Below are 26,203 nucleotides of genomic sequence, written 5' to 3'. Positions count from 1 at the left end.
CATCCTTTATTCAGATGTCAAGACTGCCATCTAGTGCTAAATAATGAGACCAGGAAATATCAAAATAGTTTTCTTAAATTTAATCAATAATTTTTTATATACAATGTATAAAGGAGAAATAAAATATCCCATTCTTGCCAGTAAATAACTGCATTATTTAGTTTGTTAGGCTCCTATGCACTCTTTTAGATACAACATTTATTAGTAGTCTACTGTAGGAAGTGTAACCATTCTGGTGAACTCTTCATAGTGAATAAGTCCATCAGGTCCAACATGAGCCTCCTTAAAAAGTTGATCCACTGAAAAATAATTCGCAGAACAATTAGAACACAATATTAAACACCACATTTCTTCAGAAGATAATGGGAAATTTATTGTTAGAAAAAGTTTGGTTTTCCCTGGATTCAACTAGGATTCATCTCAATAAATGGGATAAAATATTTTATTAAATATGTTTTATTTAAGCCCAAAGGTTTAGTCTTATATGATGTGTACCTTCTTTATCAGTGAGCTTTTCTCCCAATCCAGTGAGTTTGGCACGAAGCTCAGAGGCCAGGATGTAGCCCTTTTTGTGTTTGTCTGTCATGCGCATAGCATCCAGAATTTCATTCTTAGGATCCTCTTGTTGCATCTGTCTGTGCATCATAGTTAGAAAAATGGAAAAGTCCAGCTCTCCCGTCTTATCTGTGGTGAAGATACAGTGTTTTAACTAATGTTAAGGAATAAAAGAATACATTTCTGTTTTCACCATAAGGCATGGCATACAATTTTTGGTAAATAGATAGTAGAGCACTCATATAATATATTTGTGACAATATGTAATTATATGTTTGATGTCTGTTCAAATGTTACAGTACCTATTTTGTGGACTTGAAGATGTCTGTCCACTTCACCATAAGTGGGACTTGTACCCAGGCAGCGCATGACTGTGATAAGATCTTTAGCATCAATCTTCCCCTTCCGCTTCTTGTCATAAAGCGAAAAACATTCTTTGAACTCTGCATGAGGACAAGAAAATTAATTTTAAAGAATAAAACTGAATCAAGTGAATTGAAAAATAGTGAACATCAATTAGATTACAATAAAAGCATATTGTACACTCTCAGAATAAAAAGTACAAAATTTGTCACTGGGTAACCGGTAACCTTTCAAAAATTATATCTTTATACCTAAAGGGTGCATTTTGGTACCTCAAAAAGTACACATCTATACCAAAATTATACATATTAGGACATTTTAAAGTATACAATCCTAGTGACAGCTCTATAACCTTTTACTGAAAGTGCGCACACATTATAGTGTTATACACCTCACCATCAATCTGAGTTTGTGATAGGAATTTTGCCTGTAAATGAAAGTAAAAAAACAGGTCAGATGACAATTTGAGCTATATGTGAATGACAATTACACATTTATAAAAATGACAGGTAACTTACCATGTTTAAACACTTGTTTCAGTTGTTCAATTGTTTCAGAGTCACTCCCTTTGGATTACCTGTAGAAACTAAAGTCCACTGCAGTGTTGACGTAATTGATAGCCTTGTTGTCATAGGAACATTGATAGAGGATTCCACCTATCACATTATACTGTCGGCCACAGCAGGTGCGGCTTATAATGGTCATACTTATAAACTCTGTCAGACAGATTTTCGTAGGGTTGCAAACAGGGGTCAACTTTATTCAGATACAGTAAGTACACAAAAACAGAAAGCAGTCAGTGTGAAAAGTAAAAAAAAAAAATTGTTTGTTTATTAATATTAGTTTAATTTTTACAAATTAAGATTCATTAATGTTAGTTGAATATCCATTATCAATTTAAAATATTTTTTTTTAGATTTTTTTATTTTATAATAAAACAATGCTAATTTTCAATTGCCTTTGATGTGTAAAGTATAAAAGGACCAAGGCTCTGGAACATAGATGATGCTAGGATATTTTTTGCGCAAAACCTTATCGTTCCACAGATATGCAACCCAAATCAGCACTAAACCCAATGTAATGATGAAGTTATAGAAGAGGAAACGGCCATTGTTGTCCAGCCTGAACCCCATCCGCCTCTGACGCATCACAGTGGCAACCATGGCGAAAAATGTGAAAATATACAGGACAAAAATCTGGCCTTCTGTAATCAGATACCTGAAACATAACAATGTTTGCACTTATTATAACAACATTAATATCAATGTTTCATTTCATGGCTTGATTTATTGTTGCATCTGATGAATATTAAAGGGTTTATATATAGTACCAGCGACTTAAACCAATACATCAATAATAAAACATAAAACTTAAAGTGATGATTTCCCGGACAGGGTTTATCCTAGTCCCAGACTGGATGCATGTTTGAGCTGCCTTAATTTAAAAACACCTTGCATTGACATAGCTTAACATATATCAGTGTCATTGTTTTGTTTCAAGATGCACACCTGCATTGTTTTTGTAAGGTTTGTTTGACAATATGACATTTAAACTGACTCCCTTTACTTGACTACACATTCCTGGTTCTATTGATCTTCATCAGTGTGTTATTCCAAAAAAACAATGTTTGTAAATGTTTAGTTACAATGAAACACAATGTTTCTTGCTTGTTGTTAACTGCTACACCAATTAATCAAATATACTTTAATCTAGACCTTAACAAGCCCTATTTTTCCAACCTCAATTCCAAACACATACAGTAACTGCTTGTGTAAAGCCTATTTTTTACGATCCAGTCAATTCCAAATAGATAAATTTAAGTCCCACCTATTTCTTTTCTCAATGATTGTGTTTTGCTCTGAAACATCACATTTTAGAAGCTGATTTATATGCATCGTTGACTTTAAATTTTAAAACTCAATAAAAATGTACATCAACAATCGACAATAAATATATAACTTCTATTATCAGAGAAAAATACAAAACAAGTATATGACTAGGTTATTAAATGGCGTACTAACCAGTAGTAAACTGCACTGGGACCAAGTAGCAGCCAACCCGAGAGAGGCATCTTCTCATCTTTAACTTGTGTAAAGCATCCAGTAAAATACAGGAAGAGAATAAGAAAGAATGGGATATACCTAGAATGACATCACATAGGATTTGGTTTATTTTGTATATTGTATTGCATTTATACAGTAGACGAAATGTTGTAAATACCACTCACCACATACAATGTCCTAAGTGCTCATCGTAGTAATAAAGAAGCTCAAAGGAATCAATCTAAAAACCACATAAAAGATTTGTTGCCATAATCATTAAAACCCCTTACATATTATAACATATATATTTAAAATATGCATTTAGGCCTGGTTTTTCAGAGGTCTTAGAATTGAACTACCAGTGAGGCAGGCTTGAGATCCTTGATAATAGGGTTCTCTCTGACAGAAAGGTGAAGCTGGTACCCACTGAGGATGAGTCGATGGTTAATTGAATCTCCCACCAGGTGTATGCTGGCTCCCATGACGAATGTAATGATGCTGAGATAAACAGCCGAGCGAGGAAGGGCTGTAGGGCTCCGTTCAATCAGCTACAGCAGGTTACACACATAGAGATTACCAAATCAAATCTATTTGTCTGTTTCTCAAAAGAAAGCATGTTCAGTATAAAGTCTAAAGGAGACGGGCTTCCTAACAGAATGAATGTTATCATATCATTCATAACACATAAGGATTTATGGTGCCCTTACGAAAATTAAACATTGTTTTATTGTGGTAATAGTGTAATCAGCAAAACTATGGTTTTACCACACTAACCATGGTTTAACTATGGTTTTTAAAAACCATAGTTGTCAAAACCATGGTTATTTAGTGGTTACCATGGTTTTACAACAGTCATTTTCATAAGGGTGAAATGACGGCCATTTATGTCTACTGCAAGTTTTTGTTCATTTTAAAGCAAATAAGATGCATTGGTCCTACATAGGTTGTCATTTTATTTAAGCTGTGAATTTTAGCTTGTACCTTCAGTAGCAAGAATGGTGTAATAACATTGTAGGCCATGTGAAAGTAATCCCCAGCACTGGGTTTATTAAGAGGAAACCATTCCAGAGGCAGGACAATCTAAAGAACATATAAAATAATATTGTTAGGATTAAAGGACAAATCTGGGCTGCATTCAATTCCAAAAAGTGTAGTACATGTACCATAGCAATTGGCCTCCCAAAGTCCAGTATCCAGTTTTGCACAGTGAAACATAGCCAGAGGTCTGTGTGAAACTTTGACTGTGCTGCAAAAACGGGTTTCTTACTTCCAGTCCTATGCATTGAGAAATAGTGAATATTATTATAATGGTATGCGTTCTGTTCAAACTGTATACAAATATAAATGTCTTACTAAAGTTACTGTAACCCATATGTTAATCACGATGCATATAACAGTTAAATTAGAAGTAAATAAACGTGTCCTGACCTAGGATATACCGGTGCCGAAGCTTCAGGCTGTGGTCTTCTTCGCATGGTTACTTGTGCTTTTATCCCGTATTATTTAAAGATTATGTATCGATTTACTTTTCTATCCTTAAAATTTTTGCTTTTGTAGCCAAGCATTCATTTGGCACAATCACGTGCAAACCACTTGAAGCTGTTACGGTCTGCAACACATGTCTAAATGCATGACATGTTTCGCAGTATGTGCTTAAATGAAATAGATTAACACTTTTATCGGTCTCAGTTTCAGCGATTTGTTTCTTTTAATATATTGTTATTGTTTCGATTTAATCACGTGAAGTTTACAATGTTTCTTCTCTGTTTCTGCGTTGTGCGTAGCAGAATATTTAAGATTATTACTGCCATCTGGTGTACTGCATTAATAATCCACCGAACCAAGATTACGAACCTTTGTTACAAACACTGGCTGTTGCTTTCCTTTAGCACTGGCAGATGCCAGTTAGCTAGCTCTTTATATAGATTAGCCTTTAAAGATTTGCTTGTTAGCTGCTGGTAATTAGATTTAGTGGCATTTTCTTTTATGGCATTAGGTATTCTGTTCACATTACTACAACTACAACTATAGCTTCAACTAATATTGTATTTATATTTAATAGTTAATTCATATATTGGCCATGCATTATGCTATTTCTATGGTTAGTGGGGATGTTTTAAAGCATGGATTGCTAGCACTAAACTATTAGCATTGAACTATTTTTCAGTGTTTGTGCTGCTGATCTGTACACGTGTATCTTACACACCCATGGATTGATAAAGCCATATAGTGATGCACACAGAGATAATAAGAGTAATAACTTTTTTGTATCTGAACTTTGTATTAAAATCGTTTTAGGAAACATAGTCTGAGATTATGGGCATGCAAGCTGCGACCCACATTTTTAGGAATTTGAATTGAGCAAATGTATCTCTCAATAATTGTTAACACAAAGTGCTGTCCCAATTTACTTAACAAATTAATTAAAAGAAAATCACCAATCTGTTAAATAGTCCCATACAAGTTTTCTAATTAGCATGAGACTCCACATTTATTAAAATTTATTTATATTGTTTATTGAAGACACCGGACTGAGGATACAAATCTGATTTTTTTTATTGATCATTGACAAATGTACTTAACATGTTTAATCAATGTTGTCGTTACCAGAGGCGGACACTACTTAAGTATTTTTACTTTCTACATAAAAGTACATTTTTAAGTAGGCCTATTTGTATTTTATCAGTGTTTTTCTTTGGAAAACATACATTCCAAAGCATATTATCATAATTTTTACTCCACTACATTTCATAATTTCAAGTTTTGGTGTATATTTAATATTTAAGTACATTAAACATCTAGTTTTTTTTTTACTTAAGTAAAAAGTACTTTTGTACTTTTACTCAAGAAAAGTAAAAGTACACAATTATTATGTAATCAATTTTAATATGCAATATTAAAGGAATACACAGTATGATTCTATGCTTTAGTGAATATTTTTTTAATAAAGTAATTTTTTCCCAAGACAAACACTCTGATAAAGCACAGATGCTTGGAAAATTTACTTAAAATATTCAAGTAGTGTCCGCCTCTGGTCATTCCTAAAAGTTATGCCTTTCATGGTATGGCCCATTTACGTGAACTTATGTAAAAATAAGTATAAATGAAATTAAACATAAAGTGTTAGAAAATATCGTTTTAATTCGACAACAATCTTTTAATTAAGTTCTCCCACAAATATAACCTAGTATTATAGCACAAAGTTTTTATATTATTTTGTCAGGGATCCATCGTTGTCACCAAAGTACTTTTACAGACTTTTATTTTGAAAGCAAAAGACAATAGCAGTCTTGTGATTGTATGTGGCCATCTTGCGTTCTCCCTGTGCGGCCTGCTAAGCTTTTTCTCTTTTCATATCGTTTAAGTAAAGTTCACCGTTGTGGATTAAACATCTTGTCATCTCCAACCTAACGAGGTACCTGTTATCAAAAAATCAGAGTATGATTTTCATCTTAACCTCCGTCTAATCACGCAATGTCTTGAAAAAGTTACACATGTATTTACGTATGAAAGGGCTGTGTTTAATGTGATGTACGTTAGCTTACGTAGCTGTCATGATGGGGGAAACCTGCTTGTCTGTCAGTGCTGGCTGGGAGCTTAATCTACACTCGTGTAATAACAAAAGTTTTCTAATTTATTTACCCTGACGTTTTCGTATATTTGACCGATTTATCTAGTTAGTAGAATGCGAGGTTAGCAGAAGAGTGTGTTTTATCGGTTTATTTTATATCACTTGTATTATTTAACGGAACGTAGGCTATCAGGGGTGAGTTGGCTAGCCATAGCCGAAGAGTGTTTCCTCTCACCAGGTTTATGGGAGGGACATCGTTGTAATCTGTACTGGTGTTTGTCATCGAGCTTGTTTTGTTTATTTGTGCCTTCATTTTAAAGTTAATGTTTTTGGGGTTAAGTACATACTAAGAACGGTTAATGTAGACAGTAACCTACTGCGCATAAAGACGTTTAAGTGCGTAGTTACGGACTTACTTGTACGTGTAGATTGGACGACAACTAAACAGCATATCAAACCTTAAAATTGTATTCAAAAAGTGTATGAGCTGTGTCCGTGAACGGATTTTGTACCACATTTTCTACCTGAGATTATAGACGCCACAGCTCACAGTAAACACACTAACTTATACATGCGCAGGTGCTTAACATTTTAGACAATTGCGTAACATATTAGCAATCACGTTTAATGGTAGCCGTCATCATAGTTAAAGCTGTCATTTAGCAAAGGCATATTTTAAGACAAATAAATGCTTTTGAAGACACTAGTGGTCAATCATTATAATGAATATATTTGTAAAAGAACACAGTTAAGATGATTATTTGTGCCTTTGGTATACGCTTAAAAATGTTTAGGTTTATTTAAACGTTATATCAGAGTCACAAGGCTGCAGGTGCATTTGACAGGCTGTTTGTTTACACTGTGAATGAAGTTATGACGTCATACATCATACTACCGGTAGTTTGGTTAACGACTACACCTTTAGTGTGACACAGCCATGCTTAATTTTATTCACACAAGACCCTTTTATAAACAGTACATAAGGTTCATATGAACGTTCATCCTGTTGTAAAACAACACTTAAGTTAGAAAACCCTTAGTGACAACTGTTATAATTACATTGTTAACTGAGGGGTTTCTTGCAGCTAAGCCCTTAGTTACATTTTCATATCCGTGAGAGTTTTAAATCTATAACTAACTTTTTTTAGTAATATGAATAGTCCAAGTCCTGTGAAACTAGCAAACACCCTTGTTACATTTGAACTGATGCTTTTCTACTTGCTTATTTTACTGTCATCAACATTGGATGCACAAACAACCAAACTGTACTCTTCTCACAAACTCATATTCTTTATATCTTGTGTAATTTAGTTGCACTCTATTGGCAATTTTCCATTGCACAGTACCCCATGGTTTGGTTTGGGTCAGGTCGGATCAGCTCACATCACTTTGGCTTGGTTAGCTTTTGCATCGAGTTTAGTAACACTTCAGAGTGGGAGGGATTATAGGCGTGCCGTTATATTTGCGCTGCCTACTGCTGTGACATCATACAAGTGAGAGCATCGTTGTACATTCCCATACATTTATTTATTTCTCAGTCCGCCACAAAATTAAAATTGACCACCACAAATAGATGTTTATCACAACCTCTGTCTCACATGACAGTTTCTGTACAAACACCAGTGGCGTTAGTCGAAGCGCTCCGCTGAACCTCATTTAAGTTACATTTAAGCATATATGTGATGTGCGCGTCGCGAATGTGCCGCCACAAACTGCAAGTCTGGAAATAAAAACTGTTATTGTGTTTCTGATTCTTAAAGGCGGAGTCCACGATGTTTGAAAAACGGTTTGGAAAAGGAGACGGGCCGACTACCAAAACACACTTATAGCCAATCAAATCAAATCAAATGCCGGGTTGCGTATGTGTGGGGCGGGTCTATCAACGGAATGTCCAGATTCTATTGGGGTAGGGGCGTGTTTGTTTAGGCGATTTCAAATATCAACACTGGCTTTCAAACATCATGGACTCCGCCTTTAACCTGTGGATGTTTTTCATTGCCAAAAGGGAGTTTGGGAACTTATAGCAGAGCACAGATGACAACATGTTTGCTCGAGACAGCGCAAGCTAGCATGAAGATAAAGCTAATCTTTTACATTGAATGATGCTGGAAGTGAGGATTCTCTCAGACCAATCAGTGATCTACAGTGTTTTTGCGTCACGTTTGATATCAGCATCGGGTTGCTTGGAAGCCCAACCGAGGTGGTACTGAAAAAGTATCTGGTACTACGTACTGCACCCAGTGGAAAAGCCCCAAAAGTAAGCTGACTCGACCAAAATCAAACCGTGGGCTACTATGCAATGGAAAAGCGCCATATGTAGATCAAGAAATTCTTCCTTGTAATTAGCATGACAATTAAGAGGAAGCTTGTAGAGAATAGGAAAACACCACTTCCTAAAACAGAACTTAATTTAACTTAAACCGGTTTCTGAAGGCTTGAAACATCTATGCAACATTTTTCGATAGGCTCAAGGTGTCTGGGCCCAGGAGTTATACGGATAAAGATAATTAAATGTTGATTTGTCTGAATTGTTTTATTTGATCCTGTAAATCACTATCCAGCTATCATATCTGCCCACATTTGACCACATTCTTGATCTGGCAGAAAGGTGTAGTGCATACTGGTTTACAGGGCAAAGGTAGCAGCCCACTGATAAGTTGTGCAGAACATTGGACATTGGAAGAAGCCATCCACTGGTTTACTTTAGGTCACTTTCAATATGATTTTATTGTGATTTTAATGAAGTGTACAATTCAAGTAAGATCTGTACCATTTACTAAATAAATAAAGATTGAGACAGTGGCAGGATTTATTTTTATTTTGTTTTAATATATAACTGGTCTAGTTTAATTTATTTCAGCACATACAAAGTGTATTTCTTTAGAATCAGTTTTACAGCCTATACATTAGAAATTTACATTTAAATATTAATTATCTGTGGCGTGTGCCCTTCTTGTCTTAGTATTTGCACATACAATTTTATTTTTCATTGTCCTAATGTTTGTACGGATGGTGATATAACCTGGACTTTGTTCTGTTCGTGGCGTAGCTGTAATTTTAGTGTAATGCGATGCCATGAATGTTCATGTTGAAGAGGATTTGGCAAGGTGTCTAGAAGTAGTCAGGATATTCTTATGGTTTTATTTCAATATCATTTAAAAAGCAAACATCCAGGCAGCAGAATGCCGAATGCAGAATGTCTTGTAACTCAATATTTTAATAAAAACTTTCTTTAAGTGTTTCCACTGAGATGTTCTTTGAGCATCTTTTCAGTGAATCAGTATCTTTTTGCATTGAATTGCAAGAAGTGTGGAAGATGTGCTTCAGGAGACGCTTGCAAAAAGAGAAAGCTTTAGCTCATGCCTCTGTGGGGATTTCACAGCCATGTGAACGACCGATAATAACCTTTTATGTGCCCTCTTGCTCTCTTTTCCACCCTCCTTTATTCCTTCCCACCGTCTCTCGCTCGCTCGCCCGCCCATCATCTTGTCTCTTAGTATGTTCTTCCACTTGTTTTATCTCTTGCTTTCGGTTTTTGGAAAAAAAAACTCTACCTTTAGTTTATAACCGTCTTGTTTTTCGTCTCTCATGTGTTGTTGTTTATTTTTTGCTCTCAAACAGAAAGCTGACACAAAAGAGGCTCATACAGAAGTGAAGGCTCCTCTGATGGCAAACCGGCCTGATGTAGAGAATACACATAATGTGCAGCTAGCAACACATTAAAAACAAGATGGACAGACAAAAACAAAACTGTTAAACCAGGGGTAAGTGCCCATCCTCATTATTTCATTAAACACCCAGACACATGTTCCTGTATTTATTAATGCACATTATGCGTGCTGTGTTTGTGATCATGCTGGATTCATAGTCACAGGTGTTTTAATTATGTCATGATTCATGCCAATGTACTGTTTTAATCCAGTTTCTGGTTCAGATGATAGAGTGTGAAACTTTATCATTTTGATAGATGTCGTCAAAAAGATCAGCTATGTAAATAATGCATATTTTATGTGAACAATAACAATCGAAAACTATCTATAGTATTAAGATGTTATAGGACGAGCTGAATATATTTGATCTGCCAATTTACTCCATATCAATAGTATTTTATTACCTCAGTTACTTTTATATCCTGCTATTCATTTGATCTGGTAATATTTTAGCATATTTAGTTTTTATATATATATATATATATATATATATATATATATATATATATATACGCATTCCACGTTGCAAGGATATTTTAAATCCTTGTATTAATGCTTATTAAAGAGTAACTAAACCCCAAACCAACTTTTTTTAGTTAATGATCTGTAAGGATTATGTTTTATTAGTGCTGTTTATTGATTTTAGTAATTTTTTTGACATTTGGATATAAAGTGTTTCAATACTGCAATATATGGTGTAAAAACGTCTGAGTGCTGCCCTCTTCAGGTTGAACGGTGGCTACTGCAGTTGAATTTTCCCATTGGATGTTGGGTCCAAAAAATGACTCGTGACGTAAGCAGGTTCAAGATCACCACGCCCTTGTTACGATCTCACCACACACTTGGTACAAGCTAGTTCGTCCCCTCTATCTTCGTAGGGATCTGCCCACTTTTCTTGCATTTTTCAAATATTGCCAGTGGGTGGAGTCAGCCTCTGACCAGGGGTTTAGTTACGCTTTAATGCATTTATTCCTTAAATTGTCAACATCTCTGTAGGAAGTGTACTTTAAATGGTCTTCTAAGAAGTTAAAGCTATGAAACTGAAACTTGATGTGGTCAGAGGTGCTATTTGACAAAAAGTATTTTGACAAAAGTGAAGCAAACCATATGAGAGAGATTGAAACTGATCCCACAGATTCACATTATCTCCTGTAGATTTAGTGCTGTTTTGTTCATTATCTAACTGTGATAATATTGTAATACATGTAGTTGGGAGTTCAATACAGTGCTCTTTTACCCATGCTCATTGAAATACTTTAGTATGTTACACCTACTGTACCATAAAACATAAGCATGAAGAAGGGCATAGAGCAAGTGAGTGTATTACTGTAAGTGCTTTCCTTGCACAAGTAGGAGGGAGGACATTTCTGTGAATTTGTTCTTGTTTTTATTGTCATTCAGATGTTTAAAGGTGCCCTTCCTCTGTCATTTTTATTGCTTTATACTGTTGTCTGAGGTCTACTCATGACGTTTGCATGGTTTTTACATCCAAAAACATCAAAAGCAATAAGTAATAGGCCATTTTGTACCCTGATTTTGAGGCTGGTTAGAGAAATGATCCGTTTTAATGGGCGGGCTGCATTGACGACTTGGAAGTAAACGCCCACTGCTATGATTGGATAACAGTTTTTTGTTCAAACTAACTTTCAATTTAATCTCATGTGTAATCAGTTTAATGTTAAGTGAGTGTCTTAAGACAGTGTCTTTCTTACACACGCATATTTTATCATAAACCCTTTGTGGTACTGTATGAGAATTTGTTGTGTGATTGGGATGTAGATTCCTAGTGCAGGGTATTGCGACCAATTTGCTGATTAAATTGTTATTTTTTTAACCGAATGGGTTCCGCCTGTATTTCTATTTATTCCAATATTGAATAGTTATCAATATTTCAATAAACATTTTAGTCTTTAAGACCAATATGTGATTTACGGATCCAATATACATACAGTGTGTTCACACCGCCACCGTCGAGAGCGTCAAAGTCATTTATTTTCAATGAGAGCTGGCTGTAAAGTCCGGCGAGCAGCAGCGCGGCACATCTTGGACAATGTGAGCGTTGAGGAAATTTGAAATCAACTTTAGAGTAATGAGTTATGACGCGGTTCTGCGGCAACCAATTGGAACGGGGTAATATTTGGTGGCAACCAACTGGATGGCGGAAACCTCAACTTAAGGGAATTCCTGTGAATGCATCGGAGCGTCCAATCCACACTATTCCTATGCCCCATGACGCTTTGCGCGAATTATGGGCGTGACTTCCGGCGCATACTGTCAGACAACCGGAACCAGCGTTTTCCATGATGATAATAGGCTTTATGCCCAGCTGCACTACTTCCTGAACTTCAGCTAGCTCCTTGTTTCCTGTCTGCCATTATTGAACAAACTGATTAATCCAGGTGTATATGATAATTGTTGTTGTGACTACTGAGGTCAGGCACACCTGGATTAATCAGTTTGTTTGTGACTACTGAGGTCAGGCACACCTGGATTAATCAGTTTGTCCAATAATGGAAGACAGGAAACAAGGAGCTGGCTGAAGTTCAGGAAGTAGTGCAGCTGGGCATAAAGCCTATTTCATGTATGAGCCAGTGTGAGGATGAAATGAAGAAGTGTCCTCCTGATACATCATATGAAGATATATTTAATCGTTTCATGTTGTTCCTCAGGGGTGACAGGTCTTCAATGCGCAAATATAAAAGCACAGAGACATACCAGTATCTCTACAGTGGGACCGGCAGAGAGCGTCATTGACTTCCATTCAAAATCATGATCAAAATTTAACCCCTTTACAGCGTATCAGTTACACAAGGTTAATTTTTAGGATATGTGTACGTTAATTATTTGTTAATTCTGGTGTTATTTGCCATGTTTATGTTTTAATCGGGCAGGATAATGGATTTATAAAAAACCGTTAAGGTGAGTGTGTCTGTTGCATTTGTTAATGACACGGGTATAAATAAAGGTTTTTTTTTGACATTCAGCTACACTGTGACGGTCAGGGTTATTTCTCTAAATAAGTTTAGGTAACTGGTAAGTTTAGATAACATAATTACAAAACTAGCAAATTATTGCATGCACATACGTTACAAAGCATGATTATTTATTTAGATTTCAGAATGAGCACGTTTATTGTCATTAATACTAAATATGCTGCGGTCTGTCTGCTGATCTGATTCTGTAATAAAGATGAATGTATAATAACTGTTTAAAACGCAAATTGTACAACTTTCAGTAAATAACTATTTACATGCTTTGGACGTTTGTGTTGTAATAATGTACAGGGTAACTTCACATATAAAAACGAAGACGAGTAAAGTGATGTTTTATCATTAAAATCTGATAACGTCCATTGATTTAATAGAACGTTTGGGTATACCAACATGGCGGTGCGGTGGCTTCACAAGTGTGACGTCATGCGCAATCCAGTCATTTATATAGATCAGTGCAACTGTCCCTCTGTTTTTTTTTTACTTATTTATGCTTATTTAAAAAAAATCATTTAAAACATAACAAAAGTACACAAACACATCAAAAACTATTATAAACATAAACTAATAAGCAGTTTATGTCGTATATATTCTGTACTCCTCATTTTTGTAATAATATATAGTAGCAGAATAAATAAACCAGTTGAACCAGCATATGTTTAACAGCATAATATTATTTGTTTTTGAATAATTATTGTATTTATTGTTCACTGTCAGTTTCTATGAAAGGTTTTACTGGATGGATTTTTGGATACAGTTAATAGATGCACATGCACCACATACACATTCAGTTCTTGTGTGTGTATTATAGTTGAAACAAATGTTTTGTTGAGATTTACTGCGTTTGTATCAGCTATTATGAAAACCTCTAACTGCACAAATTATGTTTTTATTTCTTAATTGTTTACATTCACGCAGCATATTATGTTTATGAGGATAACCAAGGCATTTTGAAAGATCCTGTGTAAATATATATGTTCAAGTGCGTTCAATGATATTGTTTTGTTAAATTAAATATCAATTCAATTAAAATCATAGAATCAATGTTTTTCACAACCCTATAGATTGTTATACCCGTCCCTTGGTAAATGCTTTACTTTTAAGCTGACAATTTCATATTCTAGGATTGAATCAGCAGAATTTTCTGAGTTGTTACCAAAAATATCCTTCCCCAAATGAGATGTACCTCTCTGGTAGAAGGAACACCCATGAGTGACCACTCCTGACCAGCAAAGTTTTTGCACTTTCGCTTCCTATTCTCCAATATTTTGTTCCTACAGCGTGCTAAGTTTGCACAAAACCTGCATTTTCTTTAATGGGCATTTCTCATTTTTTGCTTGGTACACTTCATACTAACCAAATTTCCCATGATCCGAAAGGATGACAGTGTGTGTTTTTTTGTGATTTTGCAAACAGAAGTTACTAGTTCTGTTTATTGAGCAGTTTTGTCATTGGTGATCATTAAAGATCATGGTTTGCGTGCGTTCAGTCTCGGGTAGTGAGAGTTACAGATCACTTTCTGCCTAGATTACGTGTGCTTTGAGCTGTCTTTGAATGCAGAAGGAAGTATCAGGTTATCAGGTCTGTCATTTGTATTTATTTGGCCAGAAGATGCTTCTTTCAAGATCTTAACTTTTAAGCTTTTGATTTTATTTTTTGAAAATAAAAAAATATATAAAACACACAAACTAAGCTGTTTGTTACAAATGTAGGCCGTTTAATTCAAAGACAGTAATGATTATACTTAAGTGCTTTGCTGCATGCAGTTTTTCTTTAGTTTTGCCGTTTTTCTCATTTACAGGCGCAGTGTTGATTAGTTATGACAAGTAGCTGTGTGAAAGATGTCCATCCTTTCTACGACTGATATCATTGATGTTGGTCATGGTAAGCATCGTTTTTATTTTTACTATGAACAAATGTTAACGTTTCAATGGAAAGGAAAAATTAGAAATACTTATTTTTAAATGAGAGCTCCACACTTGATTATGTTTTTCAGTACATAATGACTAAAATATATTTGAATAATATTGTTTTTTTGTATTAATAATACTATTGTTATTAAGTGTAATTTAAGGCTAACATTTTATTCTTAGGGATGTACTTGTGTGTGTTGTTTGTGATTTCTCTATATGGAGAAATAGCGATCCAATAGTGTTTGTATATGTATTACTGTACACTGCTGGACATCTGTGTAGTTTGTAATGGTCATTTGTGTGTTTGTAGGGGACTCTCTGTGCTGTGTCAATGAAGAGGGACCTTCATCAGGGATGGCAGAAGTGAAACAGGAGAGCCAGTCTTCTCTAAGTCAAACAGCCTCATACAACACTTCACACAATGAGCTGAATGACACGATGCTCATGGAGCCCAAAGGTGAGGCTGTGTGTCTGTGTGTTTTCAATTTGAGTTTTGATTTGAAATATTTTTGAATGTGTTTGTGGACTCATTTTATAGAAAAGTAAGGTTCACAGTCAGTAAGTTTCATTTATAATATAAATTTTGAACTTAAGTTGTGTTTTTATTACATAATGACTCTGCAGGAGCATGTATGAACATGAATGTCAGTATGTGTTTGTGCATATGTTTTTCCCACCTCAATGTTCTTGTTTAACTGGTTCAAGTAAATGAAAATGCAGTTAGGTTGGGGAGTGTACATTACATTTGTATACTTTAAAGGGGACATGCCATGAAAATTTAACTATGTTTAAGTGCTATAATTGTGTCCCCAGGGCTTTAATCAGTTAGAAAATGTGAATAAGATCGACCCAGTAACTTAGTTTTGGTAAACCATTCTCTGCAAGCATGTGAAAAATAGCTAATTGAAATATGGCTCCCCTGGTGATGTCAGAAGGGGATAACACCGCCCCTTAATCTGCACTATCCTACCACACCACTGCCATTTAGTACAGAGATCACCTCATTTGCATTTAAAAGGACACACCCAAAACTGCACATTTTTGCACACACCTACAAAGTGACAATTTTAACATGCTATAATAAATTATCTATATGGTATTTTGAGATAAAACTTCACATATGTACTCTGGGGACACCAAAGATTTATTTGACATCTTAAAAACTTTGCAATATAAGGTTGTATTACTTATATTTTACTTATTGTGTCCACTGTATGTCAAACATGTTTTAATGGGTCATAGTGTGGAAATCCATGTTTAAATGCTATAATTGGGTCCCCAGTGCTTCTATCAACCTAGAAAATGTGAAAAAGAACAACCCAGTAACTTAGTTGTGGTAAACCATTTTTTGCAAGCATGTGAAAAATTAGGTTGTTCAGATGTCACCTGTTTTGTGAGGTAGGTAGCAAGTATAATTAAATTAATACCGCCCCTTAGTCTGCAATATCCAACCATGGCACTCCCATTAAGTGCTGAAAGAAAGAGAGAGAGAAAAGATAAATGAAAGAACAACTGAGTTTCAATTGCAACAAACCACCATCATTGTGATCAGTATTTGTATTTCATCCGCTTATTTGCATTTTAAAGGACACAAAAGCGGCACATTTTTGCTCACACCTACAAAGTAGCAATTTTAACATGCTATACTAAATGATCCGTTGGGTGGTTTAAGCTAAAACCTCACATAAGCACTCTGGGGACACCAAAGACTTTTTTTACATCTATAAAAAAAAATTATAATTATAAATTCAATGGTATAATCTTGTCATTTTTTTTTTTAAATCATGTTCACAACACTTTCCAATTAAGATTGGATCAACCAAAAATGTGCATATCTTACTGTAAATGGGTCTTTAATGCCTGAGATATGCTTATACAAAAGATGAAACAGTTGTATAAGTTTTTCTGTCCTGTGTGTGTTTGCACAGAGGGTCAGCCAATGAAGAGGAAGAAGGGCCCTGCCCCTAAGATGCTGGGGAACGAGGTGTGTAGTGTGTGTGGAGACAAAGCATCTGGCTTTCATTATAATGTTCTGAGCTGTGAGGGCTGTAAAGGTTTCTTCAGACGCAGTGTGATCAAAGGAGCTCAGTACACCTGCAAGAACTCGGGCCGCTGCGAAATGGACATGTACATGCGCCGCAAGTGTCAGCAGTGCCGTCTGCGGAAGTGCAGGGAGGCAGGGATGCTGGAGCAATGTGAGTTAATTACCTGTCAAATCACAGCTTATCATCTCTTCTTTTTCTACTCGCCCTTTAACCAAATTTATCTTTTTTGAAGCTAATTTGCCTAAACTCTTGGGTAATTTTTTTGTTTTAAATAGTAAAGATCACCAGAAACAGGTTAGTATTGGAAACAGTGTATAAGGCAAGGCAAGTTTATTTATATAAATTGGATTTATGAAAATACAATGTTAAATAATAAAAAACTGAAAAATCATAGATAAATAAATAATCAAAATGTAACCTTTATCTTAGGAACACTTCTCAAGAGTTACCAGCCTTTTGTTTTTTCTCTGCCATTTATTTACATTTTTTGGACATGTTAATCCTTAAATCCATCTGTTCGTATTTTTCAGATACATTATTTTATCATACTTTTTCTTCTCTTTAATATGTATATCACTTCATTGTTTTGTTTATAGTTTCTGTTATTGCTACGTTTATAGTTTTTGTTATTTGGTTATTCGATAACTTGCCTGTCATTGTACTAGGTGTACTGTCAGAGGAGCAGATCCGACTAAAGAAGATGAAAAAACAGGAAGAAGAAACTGCACGGACGTCTTCGGTGGCCACGCCCAGCCCTGCCCCTGAGATGCTCCCACTGGCTCCTGAACAGCAGGAGATGATAGAAAAGCTGGTTGCCATGCAGAAACAGTGCAATAAACGCTCATTTCTGGACCGGCCCAAAGTCACAGTAAGTAGCTTTAGCAAGTATATCGGCTTTAAGCCAGATTTACTTACAGCTCGCACCTGCGCAAACACCCTTTTTGCCGTTTAATAACTACTGTCAGCATTTACTGAAGACACACTGTAATAAAATAGATTTTTAGAAGCACAATTTATGGGAGGAAATTTAAATGAATCACGCAACACAATTTAGTAAGGTTTGCTTTAGCCAATTTACTGGTAATTATTTACCGCCTTAAAAATCCTAAAATCAGTTGTAGATTGCGTTGGTCATTATGGAAATGAGATTTTGGGTCTGTATTCTGTAACATAGACCTTGTCAATAAATCACGCGAATACATTTTCACTCCTATCAAGCTCTTTTGCGTTCACACTAATTAGCCCTGTTTAATAAATCTGGCCTTTTATGTTTTTAGGGGTGTAGAGCACTTTGATATTGCAACGCTTTTTTATCTGACATTGGGCTGCTGTTGCTGCCAACTTTCTGCAAAATCAAACTAAACCTCTAGGTCACTTTGACATTTGGCAAAGCAGATAATTCCACAGTGACTTAGATCATCTTAGATCAGTTCTCACAAAATCTGAAATACCGCAGTACGTCAAGAGTTTAATGTTCTGCCCTTTTTTCTACTTGCTTTGAGTTTGAATCTGAGATTTAGCTGCTGGCCGTTTACATCAAGTTTTGTTGTTTTTCAGCCATGGCCACAGAATCAGGACCCACTTAACCGAGAGATTCGACAACAGCGGTTTGCTCACTTCACTGAGCTGGCCATCATGTCTGTTCAGGAGATTGTAGACTTTGCTAAACAGCTGCCCGGCTTCCTGGAGCTCACCAGAGAGGACCAGATCGCCCTGTTGAAGACCTCAACTATAGAGGTTAGGCTGAATGACCTTTAGCACACATTTTTGTTGCCATTTTCTGTTGTCGCTGTTTTATGTGTGCAGATGGGACACTATTATTTGGGGGATTTTTGGTTACAGTTGATACATATTTAGAAAATGTTTAACTGTTTTCCTGGGATATGTAGGAGTAGGTGATTAACTATAAGCTTATGCATTATGCTTATGTTGGAAAACCAGGCACAGCCTGTATGTGGATCAGAACTTGCTGCATATATTAGTGTTTTATGGAGGACAAATGTGAAAACATTTGTTTTTACTAGATCATGCTGCTAGAGACATCCAGACGTTACAACCCAGCGATTGAGAGCATCACCTTCCTCAAAGACTTCAGTTATAATAAGGAGGATTTTGCTAAAGCAGGTATTAAATGTTTTTAAAATATTACCTTTTGTATTCAAGATATATTAAAGTAATATGTGTTACAGAATAAGGTTATTTGTCACACTTTTGGTGTTTTGTATGCATTTATTGAAGTTTATCTGGCTGTTTTTAGTGTTTGTGCCCTAAATGGGTCTCTGTGATCTTTGGCTTATCTGCAGGGCTGCAATTGGAGTTCATCAACCCAATTTTTGAATTTTCTAAGGGCATGAATGATCTACACCTGGATGAGGCGGAGTACGCTTTACTTATCGCTATCAATATTTTCTCAGCAGGTCAGTTTGACTCACAAACACCCCTATTATATTGTTTGCTGTTTTTTGGTCCTAACTAATTCGCTGCCAGCCATTTTTTGAATAGTTGCCTGCCAGCATTTTTTGTGATTTTAAACACAATGCCTTCCAGAAAAAAATTCTTCTAAAAATGTATAAACATACAAATATAGCAAATAAAGGAACAGACCCTCAGCTTTCAAATAAACAAACAATCAAATAAAACAGGAAAAAAACTTTCATCCTATCTATATTTTTTTCTATATGGGTATTTGTGTTTAAAAATACAAATTTATAGAATTTTTGTAAAGGAATTTTGTTAGAGATCAGATTCAGAACGATTATCAAATCATATATATAGAGTTTAAAATTAGTAAATAACGTTTTGGCTTCAGTTTCTTCATAAATTGGGTAAGGTAAGGTCCGCGGTATTGCAGTATTGACGAGATAACTCGTCAATGGCGAGGAAAGAGTTAAACATTGTTCACTGTTTAATTTTAGAAATGTAAGTAGATTCCATTTAATGGATGAATGAATAAAAAAGCAACAAAAGAACTTGTTTTCATTATGAGTACAATGCAAAGTGTCACATTATCAATAAATCTCAATATGAACAGATATTAGCATCCATGACAGCAAAGATGTTTATCAATTTAATTGAACTTCAATCTTATCTCTTTTAGGAATAAACATATGCTTATTTTTTATTTATTAAACCATTTTTAGTCACCTATGAGATTTTGTAGATACAAGTTTGAGGCTGTCATTGTGTATAGTGTGGGTTTTTTCTTATCAATGCTTCAGTGCTTCCTGTGTACCATTCCTTAGGCCTGAATAAAATGAATCATCATCCATTTGTTTCAACTTTAACTTTTTTCCTGTCTTCTACGTGTTTGGATCAGACCGCCCCAATGTGCACGATCACGATTTAGTGGAAAGACTGCAGCAGCCTTATGTGGATGCCCTCAACTCTTACATCAGAATAAAACGACCCAATGTGAGTATACTTCGAGATCACGAGATATTCAGAGCAATTGAACAATTTGTACTTACTGGTGATCAGTTGTTTAACATGAGTACTACAAAAATATTCATGTTTTGTTGTGGTGTTTGTTCATTTAAAGTCATGGAACGTATGAGCATATTTCGTCTGTGTACTTAGTTGCCACTAGGTGGCACTGACGATTGTGCACACATGGATGACAACTGTTAACAGTTGTTGCTAATGAACCCACCTCTCTTTCATGTCTACCAAAGGATCATCTGATGTTTCCCCGCATGCTGATGAAGCTGGTAAGCCTTCGGACGCTGAGCAGCGTCCACTCAGAGCAAGTCTTCGCTCTGCGCCTCCAGGACAAGAAACTCCCCCCTCTGCTCTCTGAAATTTGGGATGTTCATGAGTGAGCTGGTGCTCCACCCCCAGGACAGAATGAGCCAATGAAACATAGCCGTGGTGGGGGGCCTCTATAGACCAAGCACAAGTGTGGTGACTAACCTCATATCATCCCCAAGGGCCTGAAATGTCTCCCACTTTGGCATGGAGCCAGTCGTAATGACTTTGGTTTCGTCATTCTCTTCCGTGTATGATTTGGACTCGGTGGGCGATGGACTGCTTCCGTTGAATGTGCTATTGATAGACTGTATGGCCAGAAGTGGCTCAGGGACCGTTCAGAACTAATAATGGTTATTTGACCATTTGAGACTGAGGATCTGGATCCACATAGACATGCTTGCTAGTGTGAGTGGCTATGAACATGTATGTGGACATGGGTTTTTTGTGTGCGTGTCATTTATACTTAATGGTTCCAGTACTGAGAGCTTTGTGCAGGTTTTAGTCTACTTTCAGATTTTAACAGTGGTTATCTTAAAGGCACCCCTCATTATACAACTGTTTTATTTACAGTGTTTCACGATTCTACACGTGCTGATTGGTGGGATATGGCTGTCAGCCTTTTGATTCTTATATGATGAGTATACATACATGCACAGGCGCACATCTATTGTTCATTACTATTTTTTTACATTACGTCGTGTTTGGCACGTATTTAGCCTTGTAATTAACATTAAAAAGCAGTCGCTTGCTAACACCCCAAAATTGAACGTTTTTGTGAATGAAATCAGTAAAATGCAAGACATTTTATAACATTTTACACTGACCTAGCATATCCTTAAGAGCACAAGAAATTTTGTTGGCTGCTGTTTGTTGGATTATGTAGAAAAATAGCTGATGTTGTTGTATCAATCAGTCCACTTACAGGATCAGCCATTTTTTTTAAGGTGGCCTATGTTTTGCATTAGGGTATTACTTGGAGTGCTGGGTCACTGTAGGCAGGGATCAGTTAGAGTCACTGGAGCTGTTAACCCAAATCAGTGTGCTGCTCAACTGCTACTACTGAGAGGCTGATAGAAAAGTGCAAAAATTACGAAAAAATTGCTGAATATAATTTTATATTTATCATTGGGTAATAAATAGTTGCATTCTTCAACCCAACATACTGCTATATTGCTATTTCATCATCTCATTTTATTTCACTTATATTTTTGGTAACCCTTGATGCTATTTTTGCTAATATGTAGACCCACCTCAAAATCAAGATGAGAATGCTCTTTAAATTTTTAATTTACACATACAGCATTTAGTATTTTTCTTGGCATGTCTCTTAACCAAATCTTGTTGTACCTCTCTATGAGAATATTGTCCTTTTTTCAAGAGATATTGATAATGAATGTAAATCAATACCTTCTTATCATGTTGGTTTTATACTGAGCTCTGAAATAAGGGACTGGGCAAGTAAGAGAACTTTTTAATGTTTAGGTCCAGAGTCTTACAGTAACTCACAATGTAATAATTCAGAATCACAACTGACATGTGTGACGACAGGCAATTCAGTTTTACTGGTCTTGAGAAACTTTAGGTTTTATAAACTAACATTGGAAAATAAGTATTTCTTTTTTTCAAATTAACTAACACAGTTAGTTTGCTGTGGCATTATCTGCTCTGACTGTGCATATTATTTAGACTTGGTTTTAAGCAGTCGTACATGCCCATGTGACAGTTCATTGTTTTATCTCACCTAAATCATGTTCTTACTGTATCTGCATTGTCTTATGAAACTAACTCTGCTTCTTTCAGGTATCTATATTGTTCATCCCTGCTATGTTCATAAATTATCTGCATGCTTTAGGTTGGTTTCCATCAATTTAAAGCCCGTTTTACCATAACAGTAATTTAAAATTTTCTGCAAGGGCTTCAGAATGCAAGGGTATTAATGAGGCAACAACCCATTAAACAGTAGACTCTGTATGTAATTTGTTAGACATGCATTGTGAAGATTGAACCACTGTGATCTTTCTGTTGATTTGCCATTAAACAAAATGTATCAAGGGGCAAGCAGAATTCTGGTTAAAGGAATACGGTCTCTGCTCTAAACTTTTCCCCAAGAACTGAAATTATGAAATTGTTGTCCTCTGACAGAATGTTACCACATCATGCAAGTGTTTGATGCGAAGTTGATTGTAGTTATAATTTATTTGTACCCTCAGCTCATTGGACCTCTTTACACTGATTAACATTGTCTTCAATAGAGTCCTTGAATGAGGTCATCATAGAAATGCAACCTTATGTATGCCTTAAGTCCTTATATATTCTGCTTTATATGTTTAAATTATAAGTAGACTAAATTTATTGTTCTGTGAGAGTATATATTTATCTGATAAAAATTCTGAGAAACTTAGATGACTAAAAGCATCAACTATTCTTTATACAGAAATACATTTACCTAAAACAGGGAACCTTTGTTGTTTCTGTCTTTTTATTCTTCTTTTTTTTCTTTTTTTAAAAAATAGATCAGGGTTGACCCTGTAAATAAATGATGAATTTGAGCTTACAACTTAGTGTCGGTGATCTGTCTGTTAGCAATTGTTATGCGTCTTTCACCATCCTAAAGCAGTATGTACTCCATCAAACTAACCCATTAGAGCACACGCTGGACATCCAATTAATTTATTTTATTTATACAGCATATTTTACATACTGCCTAAAGTGCTTTCCACGGTAAAAACAAGTCAAAACACAACAATAAGACAACGTTAAATAATAATACATTGTGAAGTACTCAATAAAAATGGATAATAAAAGTATACGCATAACTATACTGTCAAAATACAATACACAGCACGACTCTGACAACATGCACACCTCCACATGTCAGTTCACAATACACATACCAACTCATGTCATTTGAAAATACACAATCCAGCTGACAGTACATAACTCATTTCCATTGACAATACACATATCTACACGTCAGTTGACAACGCGCTTTTCAACTACTCATTTCAGTTTACAGTACACAATACAACTGACAATAAATAACTCATGTCAGTCGACAACACACAACTACACATAACACATGTCAGTTAACAATGTGCATAACTTCTCAAGACTGTTGGATACACACTACTCATGTCAGCTGAAAATACACATATTTTACTACTCAACTAGTTGACAAAGGCTAAAGAAAAAAGGGTTTTTTTAAAAAGTTTTAAAGCATACCTAAGGAAGGGGCAGCTCTAATGTGTGTTGGTAGGCTATTCCACAATCTAGAGCCTGTGACAGAAAAGGCTCCATCTCCTTTACCTTGAGGTGGGAAACAAGCAAGTTTTGAGTACTGAGGTTTATGTGGGACGAGTAGTTCCGATAGGTAGCTTGGGGCCATAGACATTTATAAACAAAATAATTTTGAAATTTATCCGGTAATGAATCAGTAGCTAAAGATCTCACAGAAGTGGGGTAGCATGGTCATATTTACGCCTTTTTTGAGAAATTTGGCGGCAGCATTTTGTACTAATTGTAGCCGAGCTACTTGGTTTCAAAATACCACTATACAGGGAGTTGAAATAGTCTAATTGTGAAACAATAAACGCATTAACTACTATCTCAAGAGATTTCTCAGGCAGAACGTGTTTAATTTTGGACAGCAAGCGGAGCTGGAAGAAGCAAGAAGCAATTACTTATGAGACATGTTTTTCTAAACAAAACCTAGAGTCTAGCAGAACACCAATGTTTCTGACACATGGTAGACTGCCAGGTTATCCAGAATGGAGATATCAAGATGGCAGTTTTTGGATGGATAAATTGTTATATATTCCTCTAAAAAGCATTTTTTTTTTTACATATTGTCTAACTTTAACTGTCAGCCAGAGTAGATGTGGAAAGATTTCTCTTGGCTAAATTCGTTTTTTATTTGTGATGATTAATATGGGAATTTGGGGTAGATCAAAAAAATGATAATAGGCTATATAACAATGCTGCACGCTAAAATGGGTAAAAATGCTGTATGCTCTTCTTGGGTAGGCTAATAAAGTATATAAAACAGCAAAAGCATTCTTTGTTGAACATCTCATTTGGTTAAAGGAAGTCTATATAAGGTCTTATTAACTCTTTCCCCGCCATTGACGAGTTTACATTTTTATCTTGTCAATTAAGAGAAAACATTTCCCTGAAAAAAACATGTTCCCGATGAGTTTTTATGGTTAAATGTAATACCGTGATTATCCACTAGATATTTATTAAAAAAACTGCAGCAAAAAATTATTTGTTAATTCTACACTCCGTGTATGTTTTGATAATCGTTCTGAATCTGATCTCTAACAAAATTCCTTCACAAAAATGCTATTATTTCAGCTTGTGCTCAATTTGTTTTGTTTTTTAAAGAAAAATAGCCATAATTAAGAGTTTAAACAGAGAAAAAAATAAAAATATGATAAAATGTTTTTTTTTCCACTGTTTTGTTTTGTTTGTTTATTGTTTGATTGAAAGCAGAGGGTCTGTTCTTTGATTTGATATATTTGTATGTTTATATTTTTTTAGAAGAAAAAAGACTGGCAGGAAATGCGTTAAGTAAAAGTTTCTTTATAAAAGTATTTTACTTATTGTTAATGCTGGGTGATATACTGTTGATATGGATAATAGCAGAGAGGTACATAGACTAATAGGTTGCAAAAGAAAATAACGCTGTTTTTAATTTCAAACCCTTTTCGTGGTGTCACTGTTAAAAAACTAATGTCAAAACCATAGACCTTTAAAAAATGGACGTAGTGTCCGTGACGTCACCCATTGGTTTGCGAAGATCGTTTTTGAAGCTTAAAGTAGGCGTTGCCTAATCACTCGCGGAAAACCAAAAATGGGTAAAGAGGCGGGACATGTGTGAAGCTGAGGTGAAACCACGCCCGCCTATCGCGAGTCTAGTGACAGCAGTGGCTGTTCAACCGTCACTCAAGCGGCCACGCCCATAATTATGCAGAAGTTTAAGGCTTAATATAATTTAAACGAATGAGTTACAAAAAAATTCACCCCCCTCACAGTATACAAAAAATAGCTATACAGACCAAAAACACTTTTTGTACCAGGCTGTAAACATATTACCGGTATTTTCTACTGTAAATTTGGGCATTTTTAACATGGGAGTATATATGGGAATTGACCATAGACAGGAATTGACTCCATTTTGGAGCCAGCCTCAAGCGACCAGGCGATGAAATTGCAGTTTAAGTCACTTCCGTAATGGCTTCATTAGAGAGATCGGAAGGTTGCCCCTC

At 35.5% G+C, this 26,203-nt stretch overlaps 3 protein-coding genes across 7 annotated transcripts; 1 reads left to right on the top strand and 2 right to left on the bottom strand.

Moving 5' to 3' along the window:
- Positions 1–50: 50 nt before the first annotated feature.
- On the bottom strand, positions 51–1,545 carry calml4a (calmodulin-like 4a). Its single transcript, XM_065267594.2, has 5 exons — positions 1,437–1,545; positions 1,315–1,345; positions 858–998; positions 496–684; positions 51–299 (listed from the first exon to the last, which is right to left on the bottom strand). Exons 1-5 carry the CDS (start codon positions 1,437–1,439, stop codon positions 202–204), a joined length of 462 nt encoding a protein of 153 aa, XP_065123666.1. The 5' UTR covers positions 1,440–1,545; the 3' UTR covers positions 51–201.
- Positions 1,546–1,868: 323 nt separating this feature from the next.
- Positions 1,869–4,751, bottom strand: cln6a (CLN6 transmembrane ER protein a). Its single transcript, XM_065267592.2, has 7 exons — positions 4,389–4,751; positions 4,124–4,235; positions 3,942–4,040; positions 3,320–3,508; positions 3,146–3,201; positions 2,940–3,059; positions 1,869–2,136 (listed from the first exon to the last, which is right to left on the bottom strand). The coding sequence occupies exons 1-7, from the start codon at positions 4,433–4,435 to the stop codon at positions 1,869–1,871; spliced, it is 891 nt and encodes a 296-aa protein (XP_065123664.1). The 5' UTR covers positions 4,436–4,751.
- A 1,473-nt stretch (positions 4,752–6,224) lies between these two features.
- On the top strand, positions 6,225–23,493 carry nr1h3 (nuclear receptor subfamily 1, group H, member 3). 5 transcript variants are annotated; one of them, XM_065267881.1, is made up of 11 exons: positions 6,225–6,375; positions 10,153–10,295; positions 15,033–15,115; positions 15,455–15,601; positions 17,073–17,339; positions 17,855–18,057; positions 18,747–18,926; positions 19,214–19,313; positions 19,493–19,606; positions 20,506–20,600; positions 20,861–23,493. In XM_065267881.1, the coding sequence occupies exons 3-11, from the start codon at positions 15,073–15,075 to the stop codon at positions 21,005–21,007; spliced, it is 1,296 nt and encodes a 431-aa protein (XP_065123953.1). In that variant the 5' UTR covers positions 6,225–6,375; positions 10,153–10,295; positions 15,033–15,072; the 3' UTR covers positions 21,008–23,493. The 5 variants fall into 5 exon arrangements, with proteins under 5 accessions (XP_065123953.1, XP_065123956.1, XP_065123954.1 ...); XM_065267884.2 differs by having other exon boundaries at positions 6,375–6,398; XM_065267882.2 differs by lacking the exon at positions 6,225–6,375 and adding an exon at positions 6,487–6,572.
- Positions 23,494–26,203: the final 2,710 nt, after the last annotated feature.

Source organism: Paramisgurnus dabryanus, chromosome 2 (assembly GCF_030506205.2).
Source record: "Paramisgurnus dabryanus chromosome 2, PD_genome_1.1, whole genome shotgun sequence".
NCBI classification, from domain to species: domain Eukaryota; kingdom Metazoa; phylum Chordata; class Actinopteri; order Cypriniformes; family Cobitidae; genus Paramisgurnus; species Paramisgurnus dabryanus.
Note: the sequence above shows the minus strand (reverse complement) of the source record. Positions and strands in the feature narration are given on the sequence as shown.

Coding starts and splice junctions, on each gene's coding strand:
- nr1h3 (XM_065267881.1), top strand. CDS start 15,073: ATGTCCATCCTTTCTACGACTGATATCATTGATGTTGGTCATG. Junction 17,340..17,854: donor GGCAGGGATGCTGGAGCAAT/GTGAGTTAATTA, acceptor TCATTGTACTAG/GTGTACTGTCAGAGGAGCAG. Junction 19,314..19,492: donor GGAGGATTTTGCTAAAGCAG/GTATTAAATGTT, acceptor GCTTATCTGCAG/GGCTGCAATTGGAGTTCATC.
- cln6a (XM_065267592.2), bottom strand. CDS start 4,435: ATGCGAAGAAGACCACAGCCTGAAGCTTCGGCACCGGTATATCCTAG. Junction 3,509..3,941: donor CACCATTCTTGCTACTGAAG/GTACAAGCTAAA, acceptor AACCTGCTGTAG/CTGATTGAACGGAGCCCTAC. Junction 2,137..2,939: donor CCCAGTGCAGTTTACTACTG/GTTAGTACGCCA, acceptor GTTATGTTTCAG/GTATCTGATTACAGAAGGCC.
- calml4a (XM_065267594.2), bottom strand. Junction 999..1,314: donor ATCACAAACTCAGATTGATG/GTGAGGTGTATA, acceptor GTCCTCATGCAG/AGTTCAAAGAATGTTTTTCG. Junction 300..495: donor AAAGCTCACTGATAAAGAAG/GTACACATCATA, acceptor ATTATTTTTCAG/TGGATCAACTTTTTAAGGAG.